We start from the raw sequence: 21978 nt of genomic DNA on the forward strand, positions 1-21978 counted from the left end.
GTTTTTATATAAATAAAGTATATATATATATAAATATATATAGTATTTATGTTTTTTATTCATATTTATAAAATGTTTCCATTCGAATCCATCCTTGCACTTGTGACTATTGCACTTTTTACAATTGCAGTCATTTTTGTCCTCTATCTTTTGTGCAATAAGATTTTTAAAAGAAGGTAAGATGGTTTATAATATCTACAGGTGCCAAAAAAATGTTTTGTCTTGCTTGTCCTACTCTTGTCCTTTTTAAGCACACTTGTAGATATATATTATTTGACGAATAGTTGAAGTAATTTTGGAAAGTAGATATATTATAGAACTTATTGTTGAAGTAAGCATATAGAGTGGAATTTATGGTATGTCCATGGTTAGGATAGATATAAAAATTTGGCAGAAGGGGAAAGTATTCATATGAAAAGCAATTGGGGCAATTAAGCAACATGTGGGAAAAGTGGGACACAAAATTTTTTAGACAAAATTTTTATTGTCAATCGAAAGCATCTACTAATACATACAAAAATATTTTGTGTCAGAATTTTTCTTGTGTGCCATACTTTATCCAATTTACTATCCCGGGTTTGGTAAAGTTTGAACAATGTATATTTCTGACCCAAGAAACCAACAAAGTTTAGTACAATAGAATATTTACTATCCATATGCCAGTCTTTACTTCGTCCCCATTTCTATTACACGGTTCCTTCACATTTGAACCCACGTACATTTGAACCCATGACAATTGCACCTGTATGCTATTGCACCTATGGATTTTTTTTTGTTTCACGGATAGTTAAACCCATACTAACCCCAACCCATGGGTTTTAGCACCCGCATATAGATTGAACCCGTGGATATACACATGGGTTCAAATGTACGTGGGTTCAAATGTACGGTCACCCTATTACACATATGCAGAGGTGATTCTATCTAATCCTATCTGTACTATGAGTTCTGTGAATATAATCTGACAACAGCAGCATTAGAAAAGTGGTTTCCAACCTTTATTCTCTCATTTCCCTCTTGGGACAGTTCAGACATCAAATTTACCTCCTCAACTGTGTATACTGGCTGTTATAGTGTGCTGTGAGTTAAATATGAAAATGGTGCTAGGCATGGCAGTATCTCTGCAGTAGAAGAAGTATAATAATATCATAAATTGTGTAACAGAAGATGCAGCTATCTGCTATTTAGTCAGCACCCACATTTGACCATTTACTTTCTATTCTAAGTTTACCCCAATGAAAGTCCAATTTAACTTTTAAGTTGAGTACCCTTGCATTAGATATATTTTTTTCTTAAAATGCAAAATGTTTTTTTGTTGTATTTATTAATGTTTTTTCATTATCTCCTCTTTCATCATTTTATGAACCCTTCAAAAATCTGTGTATAAACTATTTTCTGTTTCTTTAAAAATTTCAGAAGTCAAGAGACAAATTCCAAATTGAACATAGCGAAGGTAAGAATTCCTAATTAATGAGAGTTTCAAGTGCTCTCTATCTCTCTGAACGGGTCATTCGGGAAGCCCAATACTCAGATTTTATCTTTCCAAGTCAAGTTTATTTTTTCCAACTGTTAAAGTCAAAATTCATGCAAAAAATAAGGAAAAAATGATATTTACATTACTGGGAAAGGGGAGCCGCGGGGAACAAAATCTGGTTATCGAGCAGCGACACCTAAGGTTCTAATATCTAATTCGACAGATTGGGGTGGAGAGTTTCGAAATTACTGATATTGATGGTAAATATCATATGAATTTTGCAAATTAGCCAACTAATGTCAATTATTAGAGATCATTACTAGATATCTTTCATTTAATTACTATTCCATTTAACATCAGGGTTGTCTTATCTCATAATAGGTATTTTTTGATTGATATTAAAGTCCAACTCGAGTCAAGTCAATGACCGAAGCCTCTTATACACTGGTAATGGGCACCCTAAGGTTATAATAATAATGAGCCACTGTGTTATCACAGATACTACACAGTACACTCACAATATTGTTTTTTTTTATTCAATATTGAGATTTATGGTTTTTCTTTAAATAATTTGTTTTTCTTCTTAACAATATGTTATTAATTTAAAATAGGTAATCAAACCCTAAATCTCTAAAAAAGTTTTGAAAAAATGTGAATGTTTCATTCAGAAGACAAGTCCACAGAAACCACTGTCCAAACCAAGCACGATCTCATCTTCGCCAGTGAACAAGAAAAATGACAAAAAAAATCATAAAGGTGGTTATTACTCAAGTATTATGTTTAATCTTTGTCTAAATTGTTAGAGTTTATTTAAAAATGAAGGTATTTTTTACAACTCAATATATTATAACAATATCTATTTCATTCCAATGCAATCCTATTCCAATCAATTCAGCTAAAGGCTGATCTCAGATATCTTAGAATCCATTTACTATGATCCAATTGTTTAGACACCCCTTATTTGCTACCCTCATGAGTTATTAGGCTGATAGTAGCATGGCATTTGGTTATATTGGCATCTCCAATTTGATACTGATAGCAACTGCATCATACTTTATTTATTATTGAATAGTCATTTGCATTTTCCATAATAAACTTTCTCTTACTATCAAATTGATGTAATCTCTATTCAATCAAAAATGAGGAACAAATACTGTTTTTCACTGTCATGCGTACAATATATATTTCTAGACTTGAAAAATGTATCAACCTAAAATCCTCTTTTTCTTCGTATTTATTGTTGGTGGTTTTCCTAATGAATGTTTAATTTTATTTAATCCTATATACCAAATTTACATCCACAAAGATGAATTCAATGAATTTGAAAATTTATTTGGTTAATTCCCTATCCTTGTTCTAATCAGATTATTTCTGTATATAAGGTATATAGTTTATATATATATATATATATTTACATATACTGAGAGTTCATATTGTAACAGAACCCCTTTCAATTTAGGATAGGATTTACATATTATCCCGGGGGAGAGGAAAGCCGATAAGACGGCTTATCCATATGGCGAACCACAGCCTCTCGTCCGGTTGCCATTCCAAGTCGGGTATGGGATTAGTTATATTGTTTGTTTTTTCGGAAGCATGGACTTGGTGGTGGATGAAGCCGTAACTGACCAGCGGTTACGTGAACCACCCAACGACGGCGAGGAGTCCAGCAATCCTCTCGCACATAACCATCCCTGCATGGGATTCGAACCTGCGAACCCACGCAGAGTAATTAGAGGTGCGGTGGCGAGCGAATTCCTAACGCTTAGCCCGTTGAGCCACACCGCCGCGCCATTTATTCAAGTATTTGAATTGGGTGGTAACTGACTCAGATGCCCGTTTTTGGTCGTATCGTTATCACCCAGTCCTATACCGAAAACTGCATTATGCATTGTTTTATTATATATTTGTGATATCATCATTATGTTTTCTCTCTCTCTCTCACAGCTCAAGATAAAGCGACACCAAATGGTCCTGTTGAGAAACTTCCTGAAGTCAAGAAAAATGTAAACAGTACAAAATTCCCAGATGCAACAAGAAGAAAAGAAATTCAAGAACAACCATCTACATCATCCAAGTATCTTGGAGGTTTGAAATTACACAATATTGTGTATGCATTCTATGTTCGATATGATAGAATAAAGTATGCATTCTATGTTCGATATGATAGAATAAAGCGTTAACCCCCCAGGGAAAAAAATAAATAGCAGAAACCAGGGCATTTGGAACACATTCTAGAGATATGATTTGTGAAAAAAGTCGTAGATTAATATACCTTTTGGGTACAGCCACAAACAGGATTTTAAGCATAAAATAAATTTCTTCAATTCAAGTGTGTGTCTTGTATTTTTGCGCTTGCTTTTCTATGCGTTCCTCATTTAATGATTTTTATTTTTGTTCTTGTCCACTTGTATATTGTTGCCCCTTATCCTTGCATTCAAATCAATAGTGTGTGACCGGCCAGAATATTGTTACACTAATCCAGTTGCTAAATTGCTGCTAGATACACATGGATTAAGATCAGTACATGAAACCTCCGCTTAAGATGTTCACATGTGGCCAAACCTAATATGTCAGAGGCTTCAATAAAAACTTGAAATTTTATGAGACACCATTATAAATTACTGCAAGGGGCATGGAGATCATTTTGGAATGCTAAAAATCGAATACAGTCACATAAACATCTTTATAATATATATATCGTTTCCGGAAAATTCACCACAGGAAATTTCGGCTGAATTCAGTTGTGGCTGATTTCATTAACATTTTATTGCATTGTCGTCTCCCAGTCTATATGGAATTAACTGCATTTAATATTGAATACACTTTTATATTTCTCGGAGCAAAATAGCTAACTTTTTTTCTCACGGTTCCAGAAAAAACAACACAAAATGGCCCTGTTGAAAAACTTCCTGATGTCATGCAGGAAGTTATTGCTACAAAATCTCAGGATGCAACATGGAGAAATGAAATCCAAGGACAACCATCTACATCATTAAAATATCTTAGAGGTTTGAAGTTAAACAATATTCTGTGTGCATTCTGTGTGCGATAAGATAGACTAAAGGATAGGCTTAATATCAAAGTTGACCATATGTAATATATGCTTCATTAACAGTCCCACGTAAACGTCACTCTTCAAAGACCAGCAGTGGGGGAGAGTTTGGTGACATATCGAGTAGTGCTGGAGAAGGAAATCATGTACCGGTAAGTATGGCAAGAATAAGGATTTCGTATTCATTATATGAGAGAGGGATGTCGATGTAAGGACTAAATAATATGGTGAACCATGGTGCCTTGTCCTTTCTCGAGTTCAGATAGAGTGGGGGAATACTTTACTAATTATTCATTATTTCCATATGCATGGCTTTGGATGGCTGTAATAAATATGCCATTACATACAGAAACACATACAGGAAACTTCTTGTATATAATTTTCATGGAGGGTACACGAAGTTGTGATGTTTAGCCCATTGTAACACTGAGCAGGATGCCCCAAAAATCAGGTTCATTTGGACGGGTCATATTTTTAAAATCCGTTTGCTTACTTGACATGAAGTGGACCTATGGATCGTTTTGTTGTTTGCCCAAATTACTTTGCACACCAAGAATATTTTATAAGTAGTTTAAAGATTCATGATTAATTTGGAAAATTCCAAACCAGGTGAAAGAAAAAATAAAACAAAAACGGCAAAGCAAAACAAGAATCAACCAACAATTATGCCGCATTCCACAGTCTCCGAAGTTGCACAAAATAGATGTTGAATACCTGAAACCTGGTCATGTGTTTGGAACAGTTCTAAGGAGAGGAGGCAAAATCAATCTTCCTACATGTCGCATTAATATTCCATCCAGTGACTCGAGAGAAGAGGATATGAAGTTGAATATTGCTATTTGTAATAGACAGGTTGGTAGCAAACATTTCGTTTTATATCACATTTGTCACTGATTTTACTCTGAAAAGGCTCTGTAAGGCCACTGACCACTGATACGTAAGGTCCTGAGTTTTCTGGGAGTATAGGGAGCTTCCAGATTCAAAATTGCCTACTCAATTTGCTACACCCTGGGTGAGGTGGTGAGTATGGGATCTGAATCTGAGATGCCAACTTAGTTAAAGCCAGTGCTACAGTACTCTGTAGTATGTGAACCAAGATGGCAGACACTAAAACGTAGTATGTGTACCAGGTTAGGGTTAGGCCATAGTTTCAGGTACAAATACTACAGGAGTCACATGGCTAGTTCCCAAACTCATAAAAGAACTAAAAAAAGGAAAATTGGAATAAAATTATGGCCTGACCCAAATTGACACATACTATGGGAGTACCAATGCTACTACAAGGCCATCGTACCCACAAAATATTGTTCCATGGCCTTTCCCAAGTTAAGTCACAATAGTGTGAAAGTTAAGAATATATATATTCTGTAACGTATTTGTAAACATCTCTGTTCCTAAAAGGCAACTGGTCAAAATTTGATGAGTTTGTTATGAAAAGTATTTAATGTTTTTCTAGGTCAGGGGTTCTTAAACTTTTAGTGTTATGAAGCCCGTGGTTGACTATTATTTATGAAGCCCCACAATAATTTATACAAATGAAAACGAAAAAATACATTGTTACTCATCGTTTAATGTTGCTGAGTAACTTAAAATCACTTTATTTAATAACCCTGATGTATTTGCTACTTTGTATTTAATACAAGCTACAAATAAATCTAAATTTCACAGATAAACTATATTAAAGTTGTAAATTTGACAAACATATCAAGAGCGTTGAATTATGGCAGCAAGGTGGTAACTGAAATATGGCGTTATCTATTGAAACTGATAGATAATGTCATATTTGAATTGCCGCGTTGTTGCAAAATTTCGATGCTACCATTGTCAAATATTATTAATGCCATTATTGCTTCTTTGAATAGTCTCAAAATTAGCCAAGTCGGTATTTTAATAAGTAAACGAATAGCTCGCGGAGCCTCTAGGTTTCTCTCACAGAGCCCTGGGGCTTTGTATGGAGCACTTTGAGAATGTATGCTCGAGGTAGCATTTTTTCAGTCAATTGTGTGTGGTTATTATGATTACCGTACATACCTTAATATTAATATGGCTGGCAATCCTTATTTAGCTCGTTGTTGAACATTTAATATGAATCCGCGATGAAAACTGTAACTTCGGACTTTGATCATACAGCAGTGTTTATTTGATCATGAAGGTGCGTTTTGGCCTAGACGATGTATGAGAGTGATGTAATTCGACACCAATTTCCTGTCCCAATCTTGTGGAAATTTTACTGTAATTTTCCACTTATTATAAAGTTGAGTTATTGGTCATAAAGGGTTGTTCGCTTAGACACGCCTCCTATTTATGACACATCTTAATCACTCAACTAAAACGACAGTACAAATTGACATGCATCTGTGCATATAGGTTGTGATTTTCTTGTTTCTTTGTTAGATTTGGTTTGTGGATGAGCATAGTGAAATTTAACAATGTCTTATTGGATTAGCATGTGACGAACTACTTCCCTTTTTAAGCCTTCTATGTTAAGTGAACCATACCACATCATAGTGATAGCAGGAATCAAAAGGATCAAAAAGTTTATATTTCCACCTGACTCAAATATCATATCTTGCTTTACTGTGCATTGATATTAATATTTTACATTTTGTCAATAATGAAAAGTTTAAATGAATTTAAAAATAATAATTATTTTTTTAAAAATATTAGGACTTGCGCTTGTCTTACTTGTACACACAACATTTTTGAGAAATCAGCAGAATAACATCTTAGAGCCGTGGGTGCTTATTATGTATATAGGATAGAATATGATTTACATATTTATCCCGGGGGAGAGGAAAGTCATATGGTTGTGTTTTCATTATTTGAGGTAAAGGAAGCCGGTAAGCCGGTATGAAATGACGGATGGTAACCTGTTGTCTGGTTATCAGTCCAAGTTGGTTATGTTAAATGTTACCTCCCGTAGTTAATTTTACCAGATGTATGGACTTGGTGGAAGTTGTGGCAACTAGAGATTACATGCACCTTCCCGTGGGCACCAAAAGTCCAGCAATAAGACTACGCATTATGATCTTTCACAGAGAGAATGCAACGAAAGGTTTTCATTCCAGAACAATCTACATACTCATACCAAATACTACTAGTCATGCATAATAAAAAACATGATTAGAAAGTTTTTAAATGGGACTTGAAAGTTTTTGTTAAATTATTATTGAGATTTTGTTTCTTATATGTACTAGAACAATTGCTGTCAAATCACTCGTAGATGAGACACTTTATTAAATGGCTATTACTTTTATTTGTTATTAAATTTTTTTTGGTTTTCTGCAACCTACTACATATTTATTATGCCCTCCTTTTCTGGTGGATTTTCTGGGTGGACTTTGGTGAGCCTGTACTGAACCTGTGATGATATTACCAAAGTGAGTGCTTGTGTGATATGTGATCTATGTGCATGTCTCTGGTGTTGTTAGTGGTCTACATCCAGTGGAAATATTATTGCTAATAATTGTCTAACTAAAAGGTTTCAAGATATTATTTTTGATCTTACTTGACATCTGGTTTGTTCGGTTTTTAAACCAAAATAAATTGACATGCAAATTTCTGTAGATTACAATGGAATGTATACCGAAGGCTACCCCGGCAATCTTTTTTTTCTGCTTTATTTATAAATTCCTTCATTGTTACTTATGTGATCATCATAAATATAATGAACTTAAAAAAAGACGAACAATTCAACTTTTTATCTGTTTTAGAAACAACGCAGAGGTGAAAATGAATTGATATTTCTTACTGCTGCTCTTCATATATGGAGCCTGGGCAGTCCTATTCATTTTGACCCGCCGTTACATGTTAAGCTGGATGCCAAACTCATTAACAAGGATCCGCATAAAATTGTTGATGTGACGGTATGTTCAATTTTTTTTTTAATTAAGAAAAAAAGGAAAATAACTGTTAAAAATACAAAATGATTGGTTACAGTCAAATTGACCAGTGTGTAAACCCATGCATTGTATTTTTTGAGGAAATGTTGAATAGAGTATAATTCTGTTGCCATATTCACTGCATTAATTCAGCTACTAAGGTTGCTGAATAGATGACTCATTGAGTCTTTTGTAACCCCTCGCAAAGCGCAATTAGCAATCGTACAATTTTAGCCATTTGTGTCTATGAATTCATTCAATTCTCAATTACCCTATGTATGAGTTTTATCAAGAAAGCTATCGGTTTTGTTTTAAGTTTTTTCAAATTATTATTTCAGGTTCAGAAGACAAAAAGTATTTCTGTAATCCAGTGGGAATATTATGAAACCGTTCCATTCTATCCTGGCAAATTTATTGAATTTTTGTGCTCGGAGCCTGGAGGGTAAGCTCATGCATAGTGTAGAATTTATGGTGACTTTTTTTTTATATTTGTCCCAGGGAAGGCATTAATTCACTTTTTACAAGTTCCTGAACCAGCAGCATCTTTTGCATGTCTGTATTGCTTGTATGACTCCACAACTCTGATTTAGCATACTTGTTTAGAAGGGATTTTCATTTTTTCCTTAAGAGAGAAAAGCCGACGAGATGACTTGATTATATGCGAACCACGGTCTCTTGTTCAGTTACCAATTCATGTTGGGGATCGGGTTATTTAGCCAGTTATTTGTTGTGGATGCATTGACTTGATGATGTATTCAGGTTTGAGATACTCTTGTTTGTATCACAACTTTTTATAATTCATATTTTACTCCCAACAAGGTTTTGGAAGCATATCTGTTGGCATGTCAATACAGATGTCCAATTGATTCAAAGCAGAGATGCACTGACAGTGTTTCTTTATCCATATTGATGCTGTACTAATTTCCTGTAAATTATTCTTTCCCCCTGCAAAATGCGGCAAAACGTTAAAGCTTATTGGGATAACCCATTAAAGATTATATTATTTTGGTATAACGCCTGCTTTTTAAATTTCTAGTCATAAAAATTATGATAATAGTCTACTTTTCAGCTGATTATCTAATCATTTCCTTTATTTTCTCCAAGGTATCGTGTTGTTTCAACTCTGAACTATGACTCTTTGCTTATTCCTTTGAATTATGCTCTTTTCGTCAAGAGGCCAACGGATATCGAGGACCCAAATCAACAAAATTTCGAGCTTTGGGTTTACAGTGATAACTTAGAAACTTCTCGCCAAATACAAGAAGAAATCAAATCTCTGGTCGACACTTTTGAACCAGTTATAAGTACTCAGAATATCTCAGTCAGGTTAGTTATTGATAGCTTTTCTTGATTGGGTGCAGCAGTTCTTCAATTTTTCCGGATTTGTGCTCCCGCCTAAATACTCTCAACACAAGGTGGCTGTTTACGATAATAAAAAAAAAGTTTTGTTTATTCCAAATTTCCATCGGGTATTTTACCCACCTTGGTTAACAATAAAAAAGTTAATTTGCCACCGTTTTAAATACTCTTAGTGTGGCATGAGTGGTGCATATTTGCTGTGCTTACCATTTTGATTTCTTTTTTATATCCGATTTTTTCGTTTTAGTCTTCCTTTCTGAAAACAATTCAAATTCGTGTTTTACAGGGAGAAATCAAAAATAATTGTCAGCATAGTTGGTGATAAAGTAAAAAAGGCTGAGGATGAAATCAAAATACCCAATTTCAAGAGAAAAGTTCGAAGAGTATTCCCACTTTGTTTGGGAAAACAAACAGAGAATAAACCATTCCCTCTTGGTACTACAATCAAGTTGAAATTAACTGTAGGTGAAGAACATTGTGAACCTCAAATCACACCGACTTCATTTCGATGGACAGCAAAATGCACGAAACTCGAGAAACCGCCAACCCCTAACTTGATTTTCAATGTCGAAAAGGGTGCAGTCGGTATGCAAACAAATGAGGTAACATTAAATCAAAATGAAAATATGGAGGCAATAACTAACATCAGCACTCATAACCATTTAACACTAGTAAAAAATTGTATTGCCCCCCCTCGTATGGCACAAATACAGGAAGCCATTCCCTCAACAAGTCTTTTAAGAAGTATCCAACACACAAATGAGAACAAATGCATTGAATTCACCAACTCTGAGAGCGAAAAGTCATTTTGTTCGGAGTTGATCAAACCTGCAACAGGTGTCATACTAGATAGTGAATCTGACGACAGTGAAGAAGGAGGTACTGCAAAATTGACAGAAATTTCTGACAACAAAGAGGAATGGTCTTTGGATGAAAAATTGCCAAAACCTGAAATTAATGAAGATTTTCTTCAGGACGATTTAACTGGTCCCAAAATGTCTGATGGTGCTCATATCAATAACATTGGACTTAATGGAGCTGATTGTCCCAAAGAGAGCAGTAATAGGTCTGGCAATACAAGGCCTGCCGTATTTGATATTAGTACAACTGGTGCTAAAAAATTTACCAATATAAAAACCGCTAATATTGGAAGTAGCAAAATAAACAAAAATATGGATGATGCAAAGTTGGATTTGACCGCTTCTGGATCACATCCATGGAGCGTAAATGACTTCTCTAAAAGGTCAGATATAGATATGTTCAATGCCAAAGGTATTACTCCAAGAGGTGCTATTGACATTATAACCACTGTGTCTTCTGAACAGTTGCTTAAGAGAAATGAAGATGCTGAGGTCATCCTCACTGGGTCTGCTCATCCAAAATTGAAGGACTTGAACATACCTCAGAGAGACGATGTATATGTAGATGTCGCAAGTGAGCAATCCAAAATGACTTTGATGATGTCAAATACTCTAGCTGGCAATATGGATTCTCATAGTACAAATGATGAATTAAAATTTGGTGCCCGTGCTCCACTAGTGGAATTTTCTAGTGCTAATTTTCCATCCTCCTTATCGAACGACTGGGAGTCTGGCAGAATAGGGAAAATTTATCAGTCATCCTCAAGAAGAACTAGCTTTTCAGATACCTCAACGACCGAGCATACTACCGAGAAAGAACTAGGAAACACCACAAGCAACCAACACAAATTCGGCGCACCAGTTCCATATCCTAGTGATCTTCTTTGCTCCACTGTTGATGTAGTAGAACTTGTTTCGATTTCACGAACAGAGCTTGATCAAAATAACAACAATTATTTCAAATCTCATAGAACTGGCAAAGACTCGAAATTCCAAGTTCAAGAACTTGCAAAAATCCAAAGCGATAAGACAATTCAATCCAAACCAAATTTGACATCAACTCCAAACCGATCAAATTTGCCAAAAATATTGATCAATGATGATAATTTTCTTGACCTGACCTCTGAACAGGAATCGTTAAACTGCAATGCCGAGAAATCAGATGATGGCGATATTGAGACTATCTCTTCTATATCTAGTGATGTTATAAATTCTTTTCGTTCAAACTATCTAAAAAATGAATCAAAACTAACTGATTCTGGTTTCGAGCAATCATATGAAAGTGATGAAACATCTTTCAACGTTCCATTACTAGTCTTACCAACTACAAAATATTCTTTTACGCCAAAAGTGAATACTACGCCCTCAACACATAGAAGAAGAAGAAATTCCAGTTTTCCAAGATACCCTACGTTAAAATATGATACTTTGACATCAATACAGACAATGGAGAGAGAACTGGAAGTAAAGTCAGATTTAGAATTCATAAAAGCAAACATGAAATGTAAAAAGAGGATACGAAGACATTCTTACAATACATCAGCATTGAATCAGAATAATTCAAACATCTCAATGAAATCACAAATTTTACCTGATAGTTTTCGTCCGAGTGGTGATGCTGTAAAACATGAGCCCATAAAAAGACGACGATCATGCAGTTTGAATAACAAAGACAAAATAAAATACCTATTTCAACATTTGTAAGTAGCGATCTTCGCAAAAATGTAAATGTGCAATTATGACAGCTTGAGCTGTGTGTAACAAAATCCATGATTGAGTTCCAAGGGAACCCGAAATGGGTGATTCTGGCAACATCTTTCTTTCTTCTACTCACATGCAGTATCAGTAGATCGGTCTAATATACAACAATATCATACTTTTATTTGGAAACGTTTAGTCTTCTAAATTTGGATAGAGACTTTTATTTGGAAACGTTCAGTCTTCTAAATTTGGATAGAGAAATACAGTATGCAAAAATCACACGGCCGCATTATGCGCTGGGTTTATTGTAATTTTTATTGTAATTATTATGGTTGTGCCATATTGGGTATTTCAAAACCTGAATTTGTGCTGACTGGCAATATTCCAAAAACGCATGTATATTTCAAAATGAATTACCGTAATATTTTAATCTTGGATATTTGACTCTATTGTCATATCTTGTTATCTTTTGCTTCTCTCTCATTTTCTATCTATCAATATTCTGATACATTGAATACTTCGTTCCAATGTTGAAAAATTGACTGTGAATCAATTTTATTTGAGAAGGCTTCTAGGTATCGGATGGAAGCATATAAGGTGTTACGTTGTAAACGATCAATCTAATGCGAATCTCGGTCTTTGGGATTGGATTTCAAACTTTAAATGTTTACATTTTCTTGCCCTATATTTCGGCGTCACGTGCAATGCATTTTTGTGCTCTGCATGCGTCCAATTACCTTGTTATTTGTTCAAAAGGGTACTAAATTAGTAATTTGCACCTGTTTTCTGGTGTTGTTTTACCATTCGCATCACATATTCGGTGTGTATGGGTGTCAAAATTGTTCGCATCGTGGACTGTTTATAAGTATCATTGAACTGTTATATATTTAATTGCAGTTGCTTCACCTGGATTGGCAAACGTTTAATAATGGTTTTGCTTTTGTTGGTTTTGTAGCAATCGTTGATCGAACTGTCCATTTCAGCAACCTGGGTCATCGATATTTTGGGCTTGTTAGATTACCTATGGCACTCGCAGCTCTTACGTTGGTCATATATTCACCGATCAGTGGTTTAATCAATCGTGTTTTCTTTGCTTAAGCCTTATGTTGGTCATATATTCACCGATCAGTGTTTTCTTTGCTTAAGCTATCAAATTGATTAAAATGGAAGGATGGTGAGAGCTTGGTTGATTTTCAGTGATGGTGCTTAAGGCTTGAATGCTATAAAAAAATATATATTATTATGCTATTTGCTTCAAACAAGGCTTTGTACAGGCATACGCTGATAAACAGGGTGGCCCAAAATAAGGTATACAGTTATTTTATTTATTTTTTATTACCTTCCAAGCAGCTAGAAAACTAATGTAAAATTCACACTAGATTTATTATCTTAAAAAATAAGCAATTTTTGTGGTACTTAACAAATAATATAAAGTGAACTGCAAGTAGCTTCAAAGCATATAAAATAGTTTAATAACTGTATACCTACTTTTGGGCCACCCTGTATATAAGGAGCTTTTATATATGAACGCCAACATCGTTTCGGGGTTGCTATGCCTACCCAATTTATAATACACCCTTGGTGAGGTCCAACTTGGTCTTTATCCAACTTGGCAAATCTGATTTGGCATTAGGTGACTCCAACTATAATCAGCTTGACGATATCCTTTGAAGAATGTTTTTTCTTCCACAGTATATAACTCCTGTTGGCTAATTCGTTATCCAACTTGACAATCCTCATAAATTATTTATATGGTGTGGCAAAAAATTTTTTTTTTCATTTATCTGTTTTCATATTTTTCTTTTTTACTTAGTAATTGATTTTATATCTCGTTTTTTGCTCTTACGATCTTATCATATATCGGTGATTGTGTGTGTGTGTGCATGCGTGCCTTAATTAGTTTTAATACTTTTGGTGAGCAAACATGCACTACTTCTTTTATCAATACCTTTCCATCTAAAATCTGTACGTTTCAAACCTTACTTGTGGTTTTGTTTGCTCTCCCGATTCTATAATCAGTTTTATTTGTGTTATCAAATACTTTATCGTCTATTATGCTGATTATGGAGTTGAAATAAACATATTCTTATAGGTGATGGGCATACGGCCGTAGATCCCAAGCGTGCGTCAACGAAATAGTTAGACCTGATATATAATTTGAAATGGGGCTGTGTTGTTTGTGAGGGTGGGGAAGGATTATATCAATGCTTGCGAAAGTTTTTTTGGGATACTCTTCATCCCCAAAAAACTTATCCCAGTATGTTAAAAATGGTAGATTTCACAATTGGCTTTTCCTGCCTGCGAAAATGCAAGGTTAGGAGGCCACCCCCATGGTTGTTGGTTGATGCCCTTTGAAAATGTCCTTACAATGTAACCTGCACTATTCAACTTTTTCTCAACAGTAATTTATTAATCCAAGATGGTTGCATTTCTATAAACTTGCACAAAATTAGCTTTAGTGTTGTAAAGTTCTGGTTGTGCTCAGGATTTCAACTGTAATTACTTTACCCAACTAGTTACACAACACAATATATTTATGTGAAATTGAAGCAATATCTCGAATCATCCAGTACTCACTCAAACTCCAACACTAATCTATATCATACCATGCAATTCAAGAGTTCTGCTGCACACTAACACAAATGTATTTCTGTAGCATTTCTCAGACAAGCAGTTTACAACAATTGTGAATGCAGCAGGACTCTTTGAATCGCATAGTATGGTATTTTTATTCCTGCTACAGCATCCTTGCATTATACGCATACAGATTCACTATTGCAAAGGCATTGATGAAGGATTGGGAGTCAGTCTCGCGTAACCTCTACTGCTAATTTAATCCATATACTGCAAATTTAGAATCTAGCAAAAAAAAACACTATAAAATCACACAATGTTGCTTTATTATTCTTAATCAATTTAGAGTTAGCTATATCAAACACCACTAAATGAATGTATATACATCCTTGACTGGTAATTGAATTAGAAGTACAATATGTAAATTTACTCAAAGATTAGTGAAATAAGTTGAACATAATTATTAATTGTTACAATTGTAAACCATTTATATACATATATACAGTGAATACCAATACAAATCAGCACTTCCAGAGAAGAAATATAATTTGATAAGCAAAGCTACGGTAATAATGACTAGCTAATTATCTTATTCTGGGGGTGAATTGGACAGTTTGAAAATGAGAATAAAAAGTATTTTAGCATATATCCGTAACATGATATATTTTTAAGGTATTTTCATTTTAAAAAATGGTTTAAAAGCTGAATTGAATATGTTTATTATTTAATATTTAGTTTTGGTCTCAGAAGTGCATAGTAAAGTGGAAGAATTTGAAAAATAATTTGAGCTGAAAACATTTTAGAACTTACTTTGTAAAATAATGAAAATGAGAAAGAATTTGAATAGATACTAGATGTAGTGCAATGAATATGTGAAACCAAACAACATGATAATGACTTAAATGCACAAGAAACTGAGCGTTTGACGGAACCAGTACTTGGGACTGTCATTTTAGACCCCTTACGCGCTAAGTCGGTTATTTCTTCCACCTCTGCTCATTTGCGTAAAAGCCTCATTATTCGTGACCTGTACAGCTATAATGATAAAGATACAGAGTGACAGAATAAAAAGGTAATATGTAACATATAATAGAGAGAACACAAAATTATACAAAGCGTCTTAGATTATTAAAATTCCTGGGTACAATCATACACATGCAAGAATTCAAGTGTTAAATAAATTTTCTTCATCATCGTAGAAGTAATTAAGGGTTCACCATCAAACTCAGACTCATACATCAAAATCAATAAAATTCTGCCATCAAATAATAGATGCAGAGAAGTCCAAATCCAAAATACAATTCAAACTTCAACAACAATTAAAAAATGTCAAACTCAGACACTGTAAAACTTGGATAAAAAACCTAAATATCAATAGAATATATAAATGTATATACGATATATTTGCGTCACAGATTTGCTCAAAGCTCATAAATATTTCAGACAATAAGAAATCTAATAAATGATACATGAAATTGTACAAAAAACTAATATATAGGAACCACCCTTTAATGCATTTTTGTGCACTACATTCGTCAGTTAATCAAGTCCAGCCAGTGAAGAACAGTCACATACAATATTTAAAAAAAGACACACCATGGTTAATTGTTCAAAAGCGTACTAAATTAATGAATTTTTTTCCTCTATACTACAAATAAATATAAACAACACTATAACATCAAACTAAATGGCTTTATTATTTATAAGCAAGACAAATTGGAAAAATCAGTACAAGTAGATTACATATTTCGGTACTGCTGAAGTATGTGTACCAAGACGGCAGGCGCCGGAACGTAGTATGTGTACCACATTTGGGGTTAGGCCATAATTTTATTCCAATTTTCCTGATTTTAGTTCTATTACGAGTTCGGGGACTAGCCAAGTGACTCCCGTAGTATTTGTACCTGAAATTATGGCCTAAGCCTAACCTGGTAAACATACTACGTTCCGTTATTTGTCATCTAGGTACGCATTAGGAGTACCCATATTTCTTCTATATCCATGCACCTGAAACGATTTATTGGGCAAGTAAATCCATTCAGACCAAAAATGATGTTCTGACAAGGGGCCAAGGCTTTTTTTGACGCAGCATACGTAAAAAAGTTCTTCCTTTATGTTGTCATTTACTTACATTTACGTTAATGTGAAATGATTATTACTCAATTATTATGCAATATATTTTGTCTGGACTGTTTAGTTTTTAACCTTTTTCAAGAATTTTCCCAAATCTCACTTAAATGACATTAAAATTGAACAACAACGACTTTATAGAGACGAAAGATGGTTTAATCATCAAAGCTGTCATGACTAGCAGATTATCTTGTTTTGATGGGTAATGGGCATAGATAAATCAAAATAGAAATATAGATAGGACTATAAAAAAAAGCTCAGAATTTGTTTTATTATAGTAAATTCAGAGATAAGAATAACAAAAAATTGCTACAAACAATTGACAATATACACAACCAGGGGTTATATCATTGAAAGTATTCATATAGAAATACAATAAAAATCTTAGTTACTAAAACATATCATCGGATTCTGTTTACATACAAGCACATATAAATTAGCAAAGGGTTTATTAACAAAATTTAATAACATTAGAAAGGTTGAACATACTACAATCAAAAGCAATTTTATAAAACTGCATACATATATCTAGTTTTAACTGGTAACGATACACATAAAAATGATGGAGCAATATTAGGGTCTCTAGTGTAATGATTTATTCTAAGGGTAAAAATAAAAAGTTATGCACGAATTGAAGTGAACATAGATCTATTGCTTAAAGTTCTGAATGCCACAGAACTCGATATTCGACCAGCACCCATAAAAGCACCACCGCCATCAAGCTACCCAGTGTCATAGTCAAGTTTATTTTTTCCAGAAAGCAAAATAATAAATGATACATGTACTGAAATACACAAAAATGTCGAGTACATAATTTTACTGGAGAAGAGACAATGCAGGGGAATCAAAGCTGGTTATCAAGCAGTGGCAACCAAGGTTCAAATTTTATGGTAGATCTGTTAGCTAAACCAGTGTTTTCCAACCTTTGGGTCGCGAGCTTTTTTAACAAAAACAAACGCTACTAGTTTTATTTTATGTTGGAAGTACTACAGAATAAAAAGCGTAGCTTCCACACTTTGAGCTAATTTCCTCAATAAAATACATCTTATGTAAAAATGATTGTTTCATATTCGTCATTCAATTACTACGAGCACATCCTTGGGTCACAAATTTTACAAAATTCATTTTTACAAAAATTTGGGTTAATAGTGGATTGAACATTGGAAGAGCGGGAATAAATATGAGAAATAATAGGTACAGATGACAGGATATAATTCCATCAAAACACTAGATATAGATTAACTTACTCAAATATGAAATTTCATGCGGATTTGGATGAGACATATGACGTAATAGGCTGTCAATGTTGAAATGATGTCATAACAAATCTCATTATAATTCCCGAACAATTGTTAATTATAAATGATAAAAAATTCAATTACGAGTTGGGTAAAAACTTAAGCAAGTAAGCATACCGTCTTGATCCTATGAAATAGGTCCGATAGAAATTTTGTCAGCTCTTTTATAATATGGTCATAATCAAGTGTGAAAATTCTAAATCCTTCATTCTTCATGTTTTGTTCCCTCGCTTCTTCTGTTTCTTTTTTGATTGCACAAATCAGCTTCTCTCTTACTTTATTATCTATTGGCATTCGTTTGATTCTATTCAAAAAATCTTCTTCTATCTCATCTAAGCTACTCGGCTTTATGTAGTGCTTCTTCATATACTGTATCAAAACAAAGTAAAAATTTTAACCAACAAAAAAAAATACGTACTAAAAAAGCAAATTATGGGGTGAGATTTTATTTCAAGAAGAGTCAAAATAATAAGATCCTTTTATTATAAGGCAGCTACAGCATGCTTGGTTAGGTTGAAAATGGCTCAACAGCTAATAAAGGTTCCAGATTCATAGACTTTGGTAGAGTGGGAAGTCTGAAAGCCAGTGGTCACAATAATCTAGCCATGCATCAAAATATGCATGCAGCAATTCTCTTTCATCATCCCCATCCCCGCGAATTAATCATAGACAGAATACATGAGTTGCTAAAGTCCACGCAATGCACCAGGTATTCAACCAATGATGGAAAATTTTCTGTATGATAGAAAGCAAGTAATCAGAGGCCCAAAGACTATCTACCAACCTTATTTAACTCAGAACGAAGAGATATCTTGAGAAAGCTGACAATGATCTCCATATTCCTTTTTTCACGTGCCTGAAAATACATAACTACGACTACAAAAGTGGTTTTCAGTGATATTCATTCTAATAAAACCTAACAATGTGAGTATCAGTTAAGGTACAAGTTTCCAAACCTTGTCACAAGTAATCTAAGTCTCGAGTTTGAGTAGAGTCAATCACTGCTAAATCTGTTTGTTTAGCATGGGTCCAATTCAGGTCTTCAGTAAATAGTGACTTAAGTCGAAAACACTAGCCTCACTAACTTTGGAAATACCCTACTCTCTCAGGTAGGTCGCATTCCATTAGCCAGATTCAGGATTGTGCAATAATATTCGCTCCGATTCGAGTAAAATATTTGTCTCGAATCAAAAAATATGCGCGTTTGGCCAATCAAAATACCAGCTTGAATGTTCTAATTTTATATTCACCTATAATTTATGTCTGGCATCACTACAACTGACCTGATTTTCAATGTTGTCCACCCTTGCTATTTCAATTTTTTTGTTTATCTCAAGTTTCAAATCTTTCTTTGTATTTTTTAAATCTTCCTCTGAGACATTTTCTTTCAGATGTTCAACTGCATCATCAAACTTTTCCAGGATTTTTTCTTTGGTATCACGACAAATAGTTTCAAAATTTTCTTTGTACTCTTTGCCATGCTGTAATACATGAATATTGATTGCAGTTGGTTGGTGCATTGTGCTAATTATAGTCATGATTACTCTGTATGGGTTAGTTGCTTCGAATTACATGAACGTTAATTTGTACAAGAGGATTGTTGGAATTTTCCCCTTGTCACACTATCATTCACATTACTGTCAGTAAGAAGAATGATGTTGTCTACGGTATCCATTATAGTGAGTGCGATAAAATATACAAGCATGACAAAACTAAATGTAGCTTTGAGACAAGAAGATTAGAACTTTAATAGGACATAAAAATCATCACATTGTAAACACGCACTCACCAAAAGTCACGCTATAGGATTGAATAATGCTAGCATTGTAAAAAAAAGCTATTAAAATTACCTTGCTGATTTCCCCAATAAACTCATTTCTGCAGTCATCTTTTTTTGTTTTAAGTATCTCCAGATGTAATTTCTGAATAAAATTTTATATTATGCAGATAACGTAAAGTAATATTTTCTTGTGTTTACCCATCATGTTGAAAACTAAAATAAATTGTCTAATCCAGAATCACATCGTCTACGTTTACCTAATCACTATGTAGAATATAAGCGACAGTTTTTTTCCACCCTGATTACAGAGAAATGAAGTCCCATTGGTTTAATTTCGCGAGCTGCAGTTTATTTATCTACTAAATCAAGTTTAGCATCTATGAGTGATTTATTTAGCATTTTAAAGGAAAATCAGGCAGAGATGAGGAAGAAGAGTTGACTCTTTGTTCCTTAGGCCTACATGTTAACAAACTTTAAAAAGCGTTAAAATACACATTAACAATTTAAAAATGAGTTTTTTTTTCATTGTGCCGTGATTTTTTTCCCTGATATTTATGCGCCGAGGGTGAAAAAAAGTTTCGGAAACTCTGATATAGAAGAATCTAAGATCCTCGTCAATGTAGGGAAGTTTCTATAATTTATGTTTAGTTATGACATACACTGTTCACCATTCAATGCACCCAAACTGGTATCGAATTAGAGCCCATATGTTTTCCATATGGTTAAGTTATATGTTTAATCCATTCCCCTGTTTCATGAAAATTTTTGAAAAACTTTTGAAGAGATTTTTTGTTATTCTGTGACAAGTGACCTGTTTATCCGCTTTGAACTTCTCCTTTTCTCTGGCACTGTTGTTCATTGCTTTGATTCGCAAATGTATATTGTCTAATGTTTGTTTCACATCTTTCAAATCATCATTTTCGATCCTGTAAGAATGTTTTTTCCGTAAAATTAACATTTTTTGGTTGTATGTATATTTCATGCCAGAGGTCCTTTGCAACTACTGTGATATGAGTAATCTTTGTCAAAAATTTGTACCCTGCTTTTTTCTTTTAAGTGAAAGTTCAGATCCTTGGTTTTTATCTGCTTTAAATGAAAATTAACTGAATATTGAGCTTATTTCATCCTCTCGTTTCTAATAATAGTAGTTACACATGGTATGGTAAATGCCTATTTTCAATTGATGACCACACGTCACAGTGAAGATTAATCAATATTTTCAAAATCAAGACACACAAAGTGAAATGATTAATCAAGTAATATTTAGTAAGTGTTTCAGTAGCTTATGAAGAGGCCCAAATATCAAAATTTCAATTAAATGAGAAGGCTTTTCTTGTCCCAACAGATAAACAACAATCCTAATCTTCTGATTAGTTTTTATCTGAAATATACCGAATTCAGTTTTGTTGAATAAAATTAACTTGAATTAACATACACTGAATTGTTGGATAAAGTTTCCAATGCTTTGTTTTTAAATTCAATATGCTTCTCTTCCAAGCTTTCATCTTCAATGATTTCTTGTTCAATGATGTTGTTCATGGTAAGCTGTTGAAAAATACTCATTATTAGGAGAGAGAATGGTTAGGGGTTCCTTCACCATCCAAGAGTATTCACCTCCATCATGAGAAAGAAGATACATAAAGATTTTACCATACAAGAAAGTTTGGAAAAAAGCATAATCAAGTTTACTTTTCCAGGGAGTATGCGAGGTATAGTAATTTCCTTCATTAACCAAGGATTTGAATCCCACTAGGACATGTAAGATATTTAGGTTTTATCACAAGTTACAAGCAACTTTGGAAACCACCTTTGGAATGAAACTATTTTTAAAAGGACCTTCATTTCATATCTGTATAAAAATTTTAT

General features: G+C 33.8%; 2 protein-coding genes across 6 annotated transcripts in view; one reads left to right on the top strand and one right to left on the bottom strand.

The window, feature by feature from the left end:
* On the top strand, positions 1-15380 carry LOC120341562 (uncharacterized). 4 transcript variants are annotated; one of them, XM_078116574.1, is made up of 11 exons: positions 1-176; positions 1417-1453; positions 2143-2230; positions 3422-3562; positions 4351-4485; positions 4593-4681; positions 5139-5381; positions 8243-8395; positions 8749-8852; positions 9515-9736; positions 10056-15380. In XM_078116574.1, exons 1-11 carry the CDS (start codon positions 49-51, stop codon positions 12331-12333), a joined length of 3618 nt encoding a protein of 1205 aa, XP_077972700.1. In that variant the 5' UTR covers positions 1-48; the 3' UTR covers positions 12334-15380. The 4 variants fall into 4 exon arrangements, with proteins under 4 accessions (XP_077972700.1, XP_077972695.1, XP_077972697.1 ...); XM_078116569.1 differs by having other exon boundaries at positions 3422-3561; positions 4344-4485; XM_078116571.1 differs by having other exon boundaries at positions 2146-2230; positions 3422-3561; positions 4344-4485.
* The window catches only part of LOC144427400 (uncharacterized), a 14940-nt gene continuing 8170 nt past the window's right edge, over positions 15209-21978 (bottom strand). For both annotated transcript variants that reach the window (XM_078116588.1, XM_078116584.1), the window contains exons 16-21: positions 21548-21657; positions 20924-21038; positions 20183-20254; positions 19616-19813; positions 19117-19188; positions 15209-18701 (exon numbers count right to left, since the gene is read on the bottom strand). In XM_078116588.1, the coding sequence (XP_077972714.1) occupies positions 18432-18701; positions 19117-19188; positions 19616-19813; positions 20183-20254; positions 20924-21038; positions 21548-21657 (837 nt within the window). In that variant the 3' untranslated portion in view covers positions 15209-18431. The remainder of the gene's footprint in view (positions 18702-19116; positions 19189-19615; positions 19814-20182; positions 20255-20923; positions 21039-21547; positions 21658-21978) is intronic.

The sequence above is a fragment of the Styela clava genome, chromosome 1 (assembly GCF_964204865.1).
Source record: "Styela clava chromosome 1, kaStyClav1.hap1.2, whole genome shotgun sequence".
NCBI classification, from domain to species: Eukaryota; Metazoa; Chordata; class Ascidiacea; order Stolidobranchia; family Styelidae; genus Styela; species Styela clava.

Coding starts and splice junctions, on each gene's coding strand:
- LOC120341562 (XM_078116569.1), top strand. CDS start 49: ATGTTTTTTATTCATATTTATAAAATGTTTCCATTCGAATCCATCCTT. Junction 4,682..5,138: donor GAGAAGGAAATCATGTACCG/GTAAGTATGGCA, acceptor ATTCCAAACCAG/GTGAAAGAAAAAATAAAACA. Junction 8,853..9,514: donor TTGTGCTCGGAGCCTGGAGG/GTAAGCTCATGC, acceptor ATTTTCTCCAAG/GTATCGTGTTGTTTCAACTC.